Below are 16,763 nucleotides of genomic sequence, written 5' to 3'. Positions count from 1 at the left end.
AGTGTGATTTAGTTATTGCCAACACCTGTTAGGTGCCACAGGTAAGTTACAGGTGCTGTTAATTACACAAATTAGAGAAGCATCACATGATTTTTCGAACAGTGCCAATACTTTTGTCCACCCTCTTTTTTATGTTTGGTGTGGAATTATATCCAATTTGGCTTTAGGACAATTCTTTTTGTGTTTTTTAATTTAAGACAAATTAAATGAAGATAATAATACCAAAGAATTTGTGTTTGCAATAATTTTCAGGAAGAAACTGAGTATTATCTGACAGAATTGCAGGGTTGTCAATACTTTTGGCCACAACTGTATCTGCAGATTTTTCACTGCCCGAGGGTGGTTTGCATATTAATGACTGGGCCAATTTTTACAATTCTGACCACTGTCACTTTATGAGGAAATAACTCTGGAATGCTTCAATGGATCCCGGTGATTCTGACATATAGTACAAACTGAGGTCCATTTATTCCTTAGTGTGCCAATACCCTACATGTAATCAGGAAGTATTTTTCAGGCACAGTGCAAAGCTCAGAAGGGAAGGAGCGACATATTTTACTGTTATGGTCTCCAGGTGCCATGACCCCCTGGGAGAGCCCATGAGGTGCCAGAACAGCAGAATCCCCCATAAGTGACCCCATTTTACAAACTACACCGCTCTATGAATTCATCTAGGGGTCCAGTGATCAAATTGACACCATGGGTGTGTCACAGAATTTTATACCATTGGGCAGTGAAGACAAAATAACTACATTTTTACCACCAAAATTTTGTTTGAGCCAAATATTTTAAATTTCCACACAAGAAGTGGGTAAAAATGGCACCAAAATTGGTCCCACAATTTCTACTGAACGTGGAAATACCCCATATGTGGCTGCACAGTACTACTTAGCCATACGGAGAGACTCGGGAGGAACCGAGCGCTATTTGCCTATTCAAGTGAATGGGTCTGTGAACATGTCAGTGTGTTTCTACGGACCGTGTGTCCATGGGCAAAATACGCTGATATGTCCGGTTTTTAATGTTGCACGAGTCACAAAACGTCCCGCACACGTGCATACGCATAACACACATGGATGTCATCCATGTGACACACATCAGTGCCAGGGAAGAGGCGTTACAGTAAGCGCTGTTCCCCGGCGCTGTGTGCTGAACACGGTTCTCATCATTCGATGAGATCGATCGCCGGCAGAGCAGAGCTTCTTCCCAGGCGCCCGTCCGTGTGGTACTGATGCGGCACATGGATGCCACATGTGTGCTGAAAGTATTACACACATGGACACTGACATCTCCGGTACCGGAAATATCAGGACGTGTGAAAGAGGTCTTATAGCGGGTTTTTATGTTTGGCTGCTGTCAAACACTAAAAAACACTTTTCATTGCATTTCATTTTCAGGTCTTATTGCAGATTTTGACTGATGGTCATCCGTTGTATCCGTTTTTTGACGGATCCGCTAAAATTTTAGTGGTTCCCTGGCGGCGCAGACGGACAATGAAACGTTTTTTACATTGGCGGACCGCTTTTTCTGACTGCACCTGCCCGGGAGAATTTGTCGGCGATGCATTTTAACCCTAAAATTCTCTCTCTCTCCTTTTCCAGTCCGTGGTTCCTTTAAATTTCCTAACCTTTCCAACTTCACTGGATCCGTCAAAAAAATCGGTCCGGTGACATCCGTTGGTGTCACAACGGAAACGGAACCATTTTTCCCATCTTTGGCAGATTGCAACTGAACAAAAAAAACTGAAGTGTGAAACAGGCCTTAGTGTCACTTGGTCTGTCAGCATATACACACCTTTTCTGAAAGGCCACAGAGGCTGCAACACCATTAAGCAAGAGGCTCCACTAACCAAACAACACCATGAAGACCAATGAGATCTCCAAACAAGTCAGAGACAAAGTTGTTGAAAAGTACAAGTCAAGATTGGGTTATAAAACAACTATCCCAAATTCTGATGATCCCTAGGAGCATCATCAAATCCATTATTATTTAATGGAAAGAACATGATACCACAATAAACCTACCAAGAGAGGGTCGCCCATTAAAACTCTCAGTCTGGGCAAGGAGGGCATTAATCAGAGAGGCAGCACAAATACCAAAGGTAACCCTGTAGGAGCTGCAGAGTTCCCAAGCAGAGACTGGAGTATTGTCCATAAGACCACAATAAGCCGTACACTCCATAGAGGTGGTCTTTTTGGAAGAGTGGGTAGGAAAAAGTCTTTACTTACAAACAAAAATTGTAAGGCTTGTTTGAGGTTTCCAAAAGACATATGGTACACTCCCCAAACGTATGGAGGAGGGTGAAGGGTCAGATGTGGCCACAATTTAACTTTTTGGCCACCAAGGTAAATTCTATGTCTGGTGCCAAACCAACACAGTTCATTACCACAATAAAACCACCATTGGCTGCAGGGACAGGCAAAATGGTCCAAGTCGAGGAGAGGATAGATGTTGTGAAATAAAGGGATATTCTTGAGCAAAACTTGTTTCAAAATGTCAGTGATTTGAGAGTGGGACAAAGATTCACCTTCTAACAAGACAAAGACCCGAAGGATACTGGTAAAGCAATACTTAAGTGGTTTAAGGGAAAATGTGTAAATGTTATGGAGTGGCCTTGAAGGACCTGGAGCAGTTTTGACTTGAGGAATGGGCAAAAATCCTAGTGGTAAGATGTAGAAAGCTCATAGAGACTTATCCAAAGTGACTTGCAGCTGTAATTTTGACAAAAGGAGGCTCTACAAAGTACTGACTTTTAGGGGGGTGAATAGTTATGCATACTGAAGTTTATAATTATTTTGTTCTACTTGTTGTTTGCTTCACAATAAAAAGAAAACCAAAGATTCACAGCTGAAGGCATGTTCTTTACATAAACTGATGCAAACCCTGAAGAAAAAGTGAAATTCCAATTTGTAAGGTAGCAAAACACAAAAAAAATCAAGTGTGAATACTTTCGCAAGCCACTGTATTGTAATACTATACTATTGTAGTAAGTAGTAAAAATCATGGTCTCCTATGAAAGTAATTCACAGTTTGGTCTTCACAAGAGCATCACAATGGCAGGCATGGGGCTCCTTCCATTGCAACCGATTGGAGCGATTTGTAGACATAGCATAAAGTCGATTTATGTATCATGTTTATTTCTGGGGATTACATTACTCTTCTCCTATAAATAAAATATAGTATAAATGGTTCTGCCTATACCTTGAAAAATAAAAAAAAATGCATGTTAAATTCACTTGGATGATTTTACAAGTCAATGGTTAATTTCTAAAATTTCTAAAATTGTTTTACAAGGAACAATCTACAGTATATGGCCACAAGAAGCTCCCAAAGGCACTTGTAACTCAGCATCCCCTATACAGCTACACCCTTGACTTAGACAGTTAGAATTAAATCTTAAAGCCTTAAATAACACCATATGCAATTTATAATAAATAAATAAAAAAAATAATATAAAAATAAAACTTGTAAAATACATTTAAGGTTAACATTAGTTAATCCTGTTCCACAGAATAATGTTACTGTACTTACTTGATCTCCAGAGTAATCCGCATATTGGTTGGAGTGTACTTATTCACAGGTATAGCATAATAGTAAATACCAGATCTGAAAAAAATGAAATTGTATAGAAACTCATTTTGGTACTTCAATAATTAAAGAAGTTGTCCACTACTTTAACATTGACGACCTGTCCTTATCCAATGGCTAGGGTCTGACACCCGAAACCCCTGCTGATCAGCTGTTGTGTGTTTGTGGAGGCGGCTGCCAGCCAGAATTACTCAAATGCTGAGCTGTTTCGTCTTACGATAGTGACTGCCACAGGGTACTACACATCCGCCTCCTATTGATTTGAATAGGAAGAAGATGTGGTGTACCAAGCCCCAGCCACTACAAGTAGACGGAGCAGCTTGTCATGTGAGTACTTCCTACCACCGCAGACGACACCAAAGACATCTGATCAATGAGAGTGCCAGGTTTCGGACCCCAACCTATCAGACATTGATGACCTATCCTAAGGATAGGCCATCAATGTAAAAGCAGTGAACAACCTATTTAAGTTTAAGGGATTAGAATTTATATGGACTAAAAGGGCTTCCAAATACTTGTTTTAAAAGAAACCTGTCACATGATTCATACTGCCCAAACTATCTGGGCCGGGCTGCCCGATTGCAGCCAAGGTACATGTTAATTTTTTTTTCTCTGAAATGCTTTATCAGGAGAAAGAAGTAGATTTCTCTAATAAGATATATTACAAAGTGTCCTATTTTCATGTGTACTAATGATTTATGGGAAAAAATATAAAACTGTAGTTTGAGCAGCATACATAAAGTGACCGGTTTCCTTTCATAAGATCCTTTCCCACAGAGCCCGCCGACCTGTACCTGTAGATGGTCCTGTACTCAGGGCTGCCATCAGGGCATTACTACCCTTGCTGGTGTAAGGGGCTCGATGAGCAGAAGCAAAGGAGAAGGAAGGGGCCCGGAGTGCCTGAGACACGCTGGCAGAGTGTCTGACTCTGACCCAGTCCGCCCGAGTCTTTTACTTCTACTCATCGGGCCCCAGCGGCAGTGTCAGTCATACATCTCTATTTGCTAACACAGCCGCGCACACATGCAGGATGTATAAACACAGTCCTGCATGGTGAGTGTTCGTGATTGGCTGTGAGCTTTTCCTCACCGCTTCCTGGACCTCCTCTATGGCTTCAGTGACAAGAGAGGTTTCCTTGTGTGTACACAGCGGTGCACAGAGTCCATGGCAACGAGCAAGAAAGGGAAGAGGTGGGCAGGGCCAGGTATGTAGGGAAATGAAACAGATCTGAGGAGCGGGTGATGATGGGAGAAGCTACTGAGAAGAAGGTAGAATCTACTGAGGGGAGGTTGATACACAGCACTGCGGAGAGGAGACTAGAGTAATATTCCTGAGGAGACGGGAGAAACCTGACAGCACTTTTCCTTGTATGGCTGCTATTCACACAAGGAGCGACCTCCCTCCTGTAATACTTCCAGCAGCTCATCAGTCGGGACAAGGGAGGTGTGTAGGGCTGACAAGAGGGCTCCCTGCGCTGCTGAGGCCTAACTACATGACCCCCTCCATTTCCTGTCCTTTATGATGAAGAAAAGAGTGAGTATATATGTGTATATACAGTGTGTATGGTGTGTGTGCAAGCTGTGTGTTGTAATGTGAGTATATATGTGAATATACAGTGTGTATGATGTGTGTGCAGGCTATGTATTGTAATATGTGGTCTGGCCATGGTGTGGCTGTATTTGTCCCCTGTATGTGGTATTATTTGGTCGCTATGTGGTGGTAATATGTGGTCCGGTCATTGTGTAGCAGTATTTGTTCTTTGTATGTGGTATTATACCATCACTATGTGGTGGTAATATGTGGTTCATCCATGGTATGGAGTTTTTTGTCCCCTGTATGTGGTATTATTCGGTGGCTATGTGGTGGTAATATGTGATCTGGTCATGATGTGGCAGTATTTGCTCCTTGTATGTGATATTATTCTGTCACTGTGGAGGTAAAATGTGGTCTGGTCATGGTGCGGTGGTATTTGCTCCTTGAATGTGCTATTATTTGATCACTATATGGTGGTAATATGTGATCTAGTCATGGTGCGGTGGTATTTGTTCCTTGTATGCGGTCATTTTGTGGCTGTGTGCCCACGTAGCGATTTTTAAGCGTTTTTGCTGCGATTTTTGGCGCAAAACGCTGCGAAAACGTTTAAAAATCGTGTACAGAATGCCCCCATGCATTCCTATGGCATTCCGCACATGCTGTGCTAATGCTGCGCTTTTTTCCGCGGCGGAATCGCATCGCGGAAAAAATCGCAGCATGCTCATTCTTTTGTGCGGAATCGCAAAGAATTGCCGCGATTCCGCACCCATAGGAATGCATGACAATCGCTTACTTCCCGCATGTGGCTATGCCCACCATGCGGGAAGTTAAGCGTCTCATGTGCGGTTGGTACCCACGGTGTGGAGGAGAGGAGACTGTCCTCCAGGCCCTGGGTACCATACCCCTGTAAAAAAAAGAATAAAAAATAAAAAATCGGGGTATATTTACCTTCCGGTGTCCCGCGCTGCATTCCCGGCCTAAGTGTTCCCAGTAATGCCTTGCGGCAAGGCCCTGTAATGACGTGGTCTCGCGAGATCGTTATAGCAACGCGAGACTACGTCATCACAGGTCTCGCAAGGCATTACTGGGAACGCTGTGGCCCGGGAATGCAGCGCGGGACGCCGGAAGGTAAATATACCCAGATTTTTTTATTTTTTTTAGCATTTTAACAGCCTATCTTTTACTATTGATGCCGCATAGGCGGCCTCAATAGTAAAAACCTGGTCACACTTGTCAAACACTGTTTGACGAGTGTGACCAACCTGTCAATCACTTTCCAAGCGATGCTTCAAATCGCTTGGAAAGTGCTTGAATATCGCACGCGAAAATCGCAGCAAAATCGCGATCATAATCGCGGTAAAATCGCGGTGAAATCGCGCGGAAAAAACCGCACGATTTCTGGGAAGGAGTCCGGTTTTTAGTGAGCGTTTTAAAACGCTACGTGGGCACATAGCCTAAAAATTGAAAAATAAATAAAAATATACCTAGAGAATTGGATATTTTAACAAATGTTTAATAAGTTACAGCAGAGTAGGGCCCGGCCAGAGGTGTATACCTTGTCATGGTGGTGGATTAAAACATCTTTTGGCCAAATTAAAAGCTGCTGGCTACATATGTGATCTGGTGATGGGAACTGTTAATGTGTGATTGGTGAGGATAGGGTACAGAAGTTGAGTTTTTCCAAGAGTGGGCAGTGAGACTGTGGACGGTTCAAGGGGTGGAGGTGCAGCTGGGATGGATCCTGGGTGGAGTCTCAAGAGGGCCCCAAAAATGTTGTCAGTATGGGGCCCGAAATTCCTAGTGGCAGTCCTGCCTGTACTTTCTCACACTGTGAGTAATATAAAAACCTGAATACTGTAGGTGGACATACAGTCCAGAGAACCCCTTTAACATACCTGAAGTGAAAGATTTTCAGGGAGTTCTAAACAAAGAACAATTAATCAGTCATACTTTCTATGCCCTGCTGACAAAACACCTATTACACTCAAAGTGCATAAAAACCACATTATGCTTTCGTTTAGCAGAAACAGTTGGAGACATTCTTATCCTGCTTTTTCTGCAGGTCTTCCTAGACTATAACGCCTCCTACTGGCACATTATTCTTCTGACTAGTGTCAACTGTAATAATCCTCAGATTCCCATTCCTGTAATGACATTGATGCGTTTATAACAAGGGCCATGATTATGTAGATCAGAGAAATTGTTTGGTACTTCTATAATACTCATAGTCAATATACGCACATTAACACAACATGATGTGGAAAATCTCTTACCCACACTGCAAGCTTTTCCTACAAAAGTAACGGTCTATTACTTGCTGATTTTCAACAATCTGCATAGAGCTGATTGAAGTGTCAATCCCTGAAAAGACAAAGGAATCATATAAGATGAAATATAAAATTATGTATATAATATAGCCATAATAGTTATAAATTGTAGATGTAAAAAGATGAGGGATGTCAGGACACAACTTTATGACTGAAGAAACAATAATTTAATATCTTGTTTTTCACTGATCTAAGAAATGGAATTAGCCTATGTGCATATGTGAACATTAAATAGGATATCTGGGACTTTAATAATAAAATGGCATGTAGTTGCTAACAGAGGCAACTACCTGTCTGTTGTTCCTGGCGCTGGAACAGGTTCTCTACCTCGCCCCCTGAGGAAGCGACATCCAAGCGAAACGCGATTCAGGATATGTGGCCCAGTCCAGGCAAGATCCCTCACAAAATGGGTAATTAACCTTTTACTAACCATAAGAGGAGAAGGAGCTTCAACAGTTAACTAATCTGCAGTATATACAGTGGGGCAAAAAAGTATTTAGTCAGTCAGCAATAGTGCAAGTTCTACCACTTAAAAAGATGAGAGGCGTCTGTAATTTACATCATAGGTAGACCTCAACTTTGGGAGACAAACTGAGAAAAAAAAATCCAGAAAATCACATTGTCTGTTTTTTTTCATTTTATTTGCATATTATGGTGGAAAATAAGTATTTGGTCAGAAACAAAATTTCATCTCAATACTTTGTGATATTTCCTTTGTTGGCAATGACAGAGGTCAAACGTTTTCTGTAAGTCTTCACAAGGTTGCCACACACTGTTGTTGGTATCTTGGCCCATTCCTCCATGCAGATCTCCTCTAGAGCAGTGATGTTTTTGGCTTTTCGCTTGGCAACACGGACTTTCAACTCCCTCCAAAGGTTTTCTATTGGGTTGAGATCTGGAGACTGGCTAGGCCACTCCAGGACCTTGAAATGCTTCTTACGAAGCCACTCCTTCGTTGCCCTGGCGGTGTGCTTTGGATCATTGTCATGTTGAAAGACCCAGCCACGTTTCATCTTCAATGCCCTTGCTGATGGAAGGAGGTTTGCACTCAAAATCTCACGATACATGGCCCCATTCATTCTTTCATGTACCCGGATCAGTCGTCCTGGCCCCTTTGCAGAGAAACAGCCCCAAAGCATGATGTTTCCAACACCATGCTTTACAGTAGGTATGGTGTTTGATGGATGCAACTCAGTATTCTTTTTTCCTCCAAACACGACAAGTTGTGTTTCTACCAAACAGTTCCAGTTTGGTTTCATCAGACCATAGGACATTCTCCCAAAACTCCTCTGGATCATCCAAATGCTCTCTAGCAAACTTCAGACGGGCCCGGACATGTACAGGCTTAAGCAGTGGGACACGTCTGGCATTGCAGGATCTGAGTCCATGGTGGCGTAGTGTGTTACTTATGGTAGGCCTTGTTACATTGGTCCCAGCTCTCTGCAGTTCATTCACTAGGTCCCCCCGCGTGGTTCTGGGATTTTTGCTCACCGTTCTTGTGATCATTCTGACCCCACGGGGTGGGATTTTGCGTGGAGCACCAGATCGAGGGAGATTATCAGTGGTCTTGTATGTCTTCCATTTTCTAATTATTGCTCCCACAGTTGATTTCTTCACTCCAAGCTGGTTGGCTATTGCAGATTCAGTCTTCCCAGCCTGGTGCAGGGCTACAATTTTGTTTCTGGTGTCCTTTGACAGCTCTTTGGTCTTCACCATAGTGGAGTTTGGAGTCAGACTGTTTGAGGGTGTGCACAGGTGTCTTTTTATACTGATAACAAGTTTAAACAGGTGCCATTACTACAGGCAATGAGTGGAGGAAAGAGGAGACTCTTAAAGAAGTAGTTACAGGTCTGTGAGAGCCAGAAATCTTGATTGCTTGTTTCTGACCAAATACTTATTTTCCACCATAATATGCAAATAAAATGAAAAAAAAACAGACAATGTGATTTTCTGGATTTTTTTTTCCTCAGTTTGTCTCCCATAGTTGAGGTCTACCTATGATGTAAATTACAGACGCCTCTCATCTTTTTAAGTGGTGGAACTTGCACTATTGCTGACTGACTAAATACTTTTTTGCCCCACTGTATTATGTTACCAGTCTAACCCCAATTATTTCTAAAAAAAAAATTACAATTCAATTAATGTAGTACATTAGGAACTGGGTTTTTAAAGGGTAAACAATATTAACATTTAAGTGCTATTTCTTTTAACCAGACACTGATTTGGCGAATGGTTGAGAGTCAATATGGCATTACCAATGAACTAATATATTTGCCGTCATACACGAGTGATGAATAATTAAAAAGCGCAGTATATCACTTAAAGCGTAACCGTTGTTTTAATTTTTATTTCATAAATCATTAGTACAAGTGAAAAGAAGCAACGTTCTAATACTGTACATCTTATCAGATAAATCTGCTTCTTTCTGTGACAGAACTGATCAATTATTATCAAAATTCCCAAATCCGGAGGTCAAATCTATGTTCAGTAAAGACAGACTTTCCTATTACGGAGATTGGAGAAAAATAAAAAGTAAAAAAAAGGCTTAAAAAAAGTAACATAAAAGTTTCAATCAGAGCCTTCCCCCCCATCAAAATAAAAATATTAAAAAAGCATATTTGGTATCGCTGCATCCATGAAAATATAATCCATCAAAACGTAAACATAATTAAGCCAATCGGTAAATACTGTAAAGGGAAAAAAATTGAAGCGCCAGAATTGCGTTTTTTTTTGTTTGTCGTACAGTAATTTAACAGAAATATGCAATAAGAAGTTATCAAAACTGTATCAATAAAAATGTCAGCTTACCAAGAAAAAAACAAGCCCTAACAAATTATTGGGCCCTTTTTTACCTATTTTCCCTTGTGAAAATGAAAAATCTGGGGCTAAAACAGCATTTTAGTGATAAAAATGTAATTATTAATTCTTCACCATCGAATGTTATAAAATTCTGTGACACCTGTGCTGTCAACATGCTCACTGCATCACTAGATGTATTTACTGAGGTGTGCAACTTGTAAAATGGGGTCACTTATGGGGGGTTCTACTGTTCTGGCACCTCTGAGGCTCTGCCAATGTGACATGGCACCTTCTATCCATTCCAGCAAATTCTGTACTTCAATATGGCAAGGCTTCGATTCGGAGCTTTGGACTGTGGCTGAAAAGTAGTTTCAACAACATATAGATACAACATGACATATGGATACATGGCGAACTCAGGAGAAATTGCATAACAAATGATGTGGTCCATTTTGTCCTAATAGCCCTTTTACAAATTAAAAACTTTGAACTAAATCAACATCTTAGTGGAATTTTTTTTAAAATTTCCACAGACCAATTGTCATGAACCAGTCCGGGTTTTGAGTCCTGTCTGCTCCTTTCCCGGTATGATCATGCCAAGGGTTAACTTTGCCTAGCCTCGTTTTGGGTTCAGGTCTGCTATTTCTTCTTGCTGTGCCCTGCAGGAGAGGTCAGTTACATTTTCTGCCTCAGTGTGAGTAACTGACTCTGGTAGTACCCTGATTGGCCCTGCTGCGCTTTCTGACTTTACCCGTGTCTGTTCCTTCCTCCCAGCCCGTCCCGTTTCCTCTTGGTTTTGGATTTCCCAGTATTTGACTCGGCTTTGGCTCTGATCTGACTTTGTCTCTTGCTTCTGGTACTTCAGCTTTGGACTGGTTTTGACCCTCTGGCGTGCCGCTGACTCTGTTTTTGTTTTTCCTTTTGTACTGCGTCACAGTCTAGGTTTTGACTCGGCTTGTTTGACCACTCTGCTGCCATCAGGTGGTAGCTTCACTGCAGCGCTGCAGATCTGTTCTTGCAAACATGCTGTCCTCCTTCCACTCTATTGCCATCTAGTGGAACTTGCAGCTACCTGCATAGCTGCAGTGTGACACCAATGTTACACAATTTTGTGAATTAACCATGGTTTTAAACTGCTCACTACATCAATAGACAAATTCCTCAAGAGTTGCAGTTTCCAAGATAAGGTCACTTGTGGGGTTTCTACTGTTTTGTCATCTCAGGGGCTTTTCATATGTGACATGGTGTCTACAATCTATTCATGCCAATTCTGCATTCGAAAAGTCAAATTGAACTCCTAACCTTCTGAACTTTGCACGGTGCCTGAAAAGTAGTTTTGAGAACAAATGGTTTATTTGCGAACAGGAGAAATTGCACAACAAATTTTGTGGTCCATTTTTTCTTATTAGCCCTTTTGAAAATTTAAAACTTGGATCTAATACAACACTTATTGGTAAAAATGTAATTATTTTGTCTTCCAATGCCCATGGGAATAAAATGTTATGGCATACATGTGATGTCAATATGCTCACTGCAACCCTAGATGAATTCATTGAGAGGTGTTGTTTGTAAAATCGGGTCACTTATGTGAGTTTCTGCTGTCCTGGCACCTCAGGAGCTCTTCTAATGTGGCCTGGCACCCCATAAACATTCCATCAAAATCTGCCCTCCAGCAGCTCTTCAAATATGACACAGTGCCTGCAATCTATTCTTGCCAAATCTGCACTTGAAAAGTCAAAAAGGGCTTCTTTCCTTCCCAGCCCTGCCGTGCGCCTAAATAGTAGCTTTCCCTCACATGGGGCATCAATGTACTCAGGAGAGTCCTCACGATAAATTGATTAGCCCATTTTCTCCTGATACCATTTTAAAATGAACAATTTGTAGCTAAAGAAACATTTTAATGAAAAACATGTCATTCTTCATATTTTTCTTCCACTTTTCTATTATGCTTGTGAAGAACTTGAATGGTTAACAAAACTCTTGAATGCTATTTTAAATACCATGAGGAATGCCCTTTTTACAATGGGGTCTCGTTTGGGGGTTTTCTGACATATAGGACCCTCAAAGTCACTTTAAAAGTGAAGTGGTCCTTAAAAAAATAGGATTTGTACATTTCGTTGGAAAAATGAATAATTACTGGTATTATTTTAATCCTTCTAACTAACAAAAAAAAATGTTTCAAAAGTGATGCTGATATAAAGGAACCTGTGTAAAATATGGTCATGATGTACCCCATGAATTAAATTAAGTATACATGAGACAACTTTTAGAAATTAATGATCTGCTATATTGGCGCAGATATAGTTATCATATATACTGTCCATATAAGAGGGCATTACTGCAATAGGCAATCTTGTTTGAGAACACTTATTTAGTGAGGTAGCACCCTCTGCCAGCAGTTGATTAGAGTATAACTATGGTTAGTAATAAGGTTTCCTAAACTTTAGGGTAGGGGATGAGTAAACTTAAAAGCGTAACTGCACTTTCAAATAACTTCTGACATGTCAAAGGCTTGTCAATTGTTTGGATGTTGTGACCCCCATGATCATTAAATTGGAGTTGTGGGAGGGCTCAGCTACACAGTGCTCTCCAGAGACTGAAGACAGACTGTGTATTGAGCCTATAGTGCTCAGCTGAGCGCTCCTATCCCTGCATTTTAATGGTTTTGAGAACTCAAACCCTGGTCCCCACCAAAGAAACTTATTTTTCTTTTTGAGATGTCAATAGTTTTCTGAAAATAAAGTTACACTTCACAAGTGATGAATATTCTGAGATAAATCCTATTAGATATAAGTATAATTAGATATAACTTTGAGCACATGGTTATCACCCTCACTTCCCTAATGACATGTACATTTAACTTGACTAAAAGTTATTTTAACAGAGCTACGGTGAAAGCAGAGAGCAGATGCCAGAAAATACTTTTAATCAGACACATAAATGACGGACTTTCTGAAAACCATGGTGACTTCACGGACATGTATAAATGTACATTATCTAATGAATTGGGTTGAGCGCTTTTCAATCTCTAGTTGCACAGAATCCAGATAGTGCTTTTACATATATGATCTCTACACCTATGGCAGTATGTACCATAGAAACAGACCATATGGCCCTGGATAGAGTGGACACAGACCTGATTGTGCACATCCCTTATTTTAATAGTGAAATCCTGAGCAGAGATTCCCTTACCACATATCCTACAATTGTCATTGAATGGAAATAGAGGTATTCTGTCTCAGGTAGTCAGGGGTGTGGTGGTGCTTACAAACAGAAAGGAGTTACATTTTTAAGCAAGAGGCGCTATACTTCGAAACGCGTCAACCATTTTGCTCTCTTAAAGGTCTTTTAATTCCTCTTTTGGATTTTTTGGATATATGAAAACAAAATAAAACATACAGTTTTTGATGTTCTGGATCTGCTTCTTTTGGATCGCTCTGCTCCATTCTTATATCTAGTTCCCTGTCCACTATAGTCACAAACTAAAGACACCCATTCGCTTTAGATTAAAGGAGGCCAAACTCAAAGACTTAGTGGAGAGAGGTCCTCATAAGCTTTTGGCAGGATGGACAACTATCTAAGAATTTGTCAGTTTGAATTCAGATGCCCAATACTTTTGGCCTCGCCCTTGATATGTTGACTTTAGAAGATTCTGGCGTCGGCTTATCCCCCTCTCCTTACAGAACATGGTCAAGCTGAGCATTGCAGTCTATGTGGGAGAGATACTAGGGATGGTTAGCACTCGACTGGAAGGTTGAGTCTTCGGTGCTAGTGAAAAGGAGCCAGTGGCCCCATAAACATGAGTTCAATATGAAATCACTGCACACATGGGATATGCTCAAAGTGAACTTTTTATTTAATCTGACGGTGATGAAGCGACAGCTGACGTTTCGGCCTAACAAAGGCCTTTATCACATAGTCGCTAAAAAAGACAAAAATATATACAGTAAGAATCATAAAGTGACGCAAAATATACATAATATATACAAGGTAAAAAACGAGTACATCCAAAAGAGCATTTGGTGATAAACTATTCTGATGCCATATGATCATTAGGGAATATAGAGACACCTTAAACAATTGAAAGGGAATAAGCTGGCGGTAGACACAAAAGAAAAAGAAAAAGAAAACATACACAGAAATTATAATGATAAGGTCATACCCCTTTTATAGTAGAGTATAGTAGGTGAGGTTTAAAGGAGGTACGATTAGATAAAAAACACATATAAAGACTCCTAATGGAGTATATTTGTAGTGGCTGCCTTTAAACCTCACCCATAGGTTATTCCACTTCTCTTTGAAATATTGCCTAGCAGTGATTATTACTACCCGGTGACTACCGAAACTCTACTATAAAAGGGGTATGACCTTATCATTATAATTTCTGTGTATGTTTTCTTTTTCTTTTGTGTCTACCGCCAACTTATTCCCTTTCAATTGTTTAAGGTGTCTCTATATTCCCTAATGATCATATGGCATCAGAATAGTTTATCACCAAATGCTCTTTTGGATGTACTCGTTTTTTACCTTGTATATATTATGTATATTTTGCGTCACTTTATGATTCTTACTGTATATATTTATATATGTATAATATGTATATATTTTTGTCTTTTTAGCGACTATGTGATAAATGCCTTTGTTAGGCCGAAACGTCAGCTGTCGCTTCATCACCGTCAAATTAAATAAAAAGTTCATTTTGAGCATATCCCATGGGTGCAGTGATTTCATATTGAACGCAGTCTGTGTGGGGGTTGGAAGAGAGGATGGGTTGGTTGAACAAATGTTTGATCAACAAATATCTAATGTGTATATAAGATATTTCTAAGATGCTAAAGAGATTAGAGAAATTAGAAAAACTTGCCCAGGTATTGAGAATGGCAAAAGTAGATGCAATTATATTCTTTTTATTTTTTGACATAGCCAATTATTAAATCCATAGTACTAAATAAGTGTAAAGATTGGTTTATAAAGCATCTGAATCAAACAGTTAACTTACAGTCACTTGAATGTCCTGGTTTATCAGGCCATCTTCTATTGGTAGCAACTTCACTAAGATTTCCTACAAAAAATGATTAATGTCACCAATGATTGCACTAAAATATCTACAAAATGTAATGATAGAAGTGAATAAATACTTTCTAAATCAGTAACATTGTGATCCACACTACTTGGTCTAGCTATAGACAATAATAGTGTGGGAGTAATGGTGACCCACCCAGACTGCATTTTTAGAAAGTGGCAGAGTGCTTACAAGACCCCCATTGTGCAGGAGGGTTTCGTCCTAGTGCCGAAATATTCCAAGGGTTGTCCCACAATTAAATTTTCATTTATCCTGTTAGATCACCCATTACACCGGCTTTGTTTTGGGTGTAAATTACAAAACATTTGCCAAAGGTTTTAAGTGGCATTTAGAGTGCATGATTATCTGTAAATCAGTTGCAGATCACCCGCTGAATGTCCAAAACACTCGTTTGTTGGGTGAAATGTTCTTTTGGTTTAGATAAAATATCATCGTTCTCCGCAACCCATCATCCTGTTTAAACAGCATCTGTGCTTCCGAGAACTATGACAGGTTCCATATGCAAGGGAATATGTACAATTTTAAAACCCCTTTAAGTTACTTAAAGTCAGCCTCTTCTCGTTTGTAAAGTTACTCATACACATCAATGTAGCCTTTATTAACCTAAGACAGCAACATAATTCTTTTCAGAAGAATATGTACAGTATGTATGTACGAGAAAACAGATTTTCTATTGATGTCAAGATAGGTTGTTAGACTCAACATTGGGGTTGAATTATGATAGGTGGAATTGTTTACATTATAATTTTGCAGCATATGAATTAGTTATAGCTCTTGTAATGAGGTATATTGTGCCAGAAGAGAAAACCTCAATGTATTATGCATATGGTTCACTTTGTGTCATATTATCACCATGTATAATGTATATTCAAATTTATACTATAAGTTGAGAAAAATCTCCTGTCTAGATATTGCAGTTAGGTACTTGCTAATGTGACCCCTTACTGTTCTTTCAAATTAGGAAGGTCCAGATAAAATGTGACAAGTACTGTTAAGACGAGGCCAATTCTAGAGTGCAGACAAAGTTAATATTTACTCATATGACAACCACTTTAACTTTTGCACTTTCCTTTTTTTTATTTCCATGCCAAAGTTATTATTTTTAATTTTTTGGGGATCCTTGGAGTACCATAAAGGGAACCTGTCACTTGAAAAAATTCTTTTAACCTGCAGATATGGGGTTAATCTGCAGATAAATAGCTTTCTGAACCTGCCCATCGAATGCACTAAGACCCCAACTCCCAGGAGGAATTGAACTTTATTCCGCCTAACAGGCTTGCATTTTCAGTCACGGGGGTGGCGCCGACTCGGGTTCAGCCACAGCTCTCTGTATAGAGAGCGGCATCTGTAACGACACCCCGGCACTGACAGCCGGCCCTAATGCTGAAGTGCTGTCAGTCAGTCCTGGGGGCGTCGCTATAGCCACTGTTCTC

The 16,763-nt window shown here is 40.2% G+C and overlaps 1 protein-coding gene across 5 annotated transcripts in view; it reads right to left on the bottom strand.

Moving 5' to 3' along the window:
* Nucleotides 1-16,763, bottom strand: part of MYRFL (myelin regulatory factor like) — a 266,624-nt gene that overhangs the window by 66,730 nt on the left and 183,131 nt on the right. For all 5 annotated transcript variants that reach the window (XM_073555517.1, XM_073555518.1, XM_073555519.1 and 2 more), the window contains 3 exons: nt 15,247-15,309; nt 7,395-7,482; nt 3,532-3,606 (listed from right to left, as the gene is read on the bottom strand). In XM_073555517.1, coding sequence (XP_073411618.1) covers nt 3,532-3,606; nt 7,395-7,482; nt 15,247-15,309 — 226 coding nt within the window. The remainder of the gene's footprint in view (nt 1-3,531; nt 3,607-7,394; nt 7,483-15,246; nt 15,310-16,763) is intronic.

The sequence above is a fragment of the Dendrobates tinctorius genome, unplaced genomic scaffold (assembly GCF_039654945.1).
Source record: "Dendrobates tinctorius isolate UK_male_01 unplaced genomic scaffold, ASM3965494v1 ptg000224l, whole genome shotgun sequence".
NCBI lineage: Eukaryota > Metazoa > Chordata > Amphibia > Anura > Dendrobatidae > Dendrobates > Dendrobates tinctorius.
The sequence above is the reverse complement of the archived record's forward strand: the minus strand, read 5'-3'. Positions and strand labels throughout refer to the sequence as shown.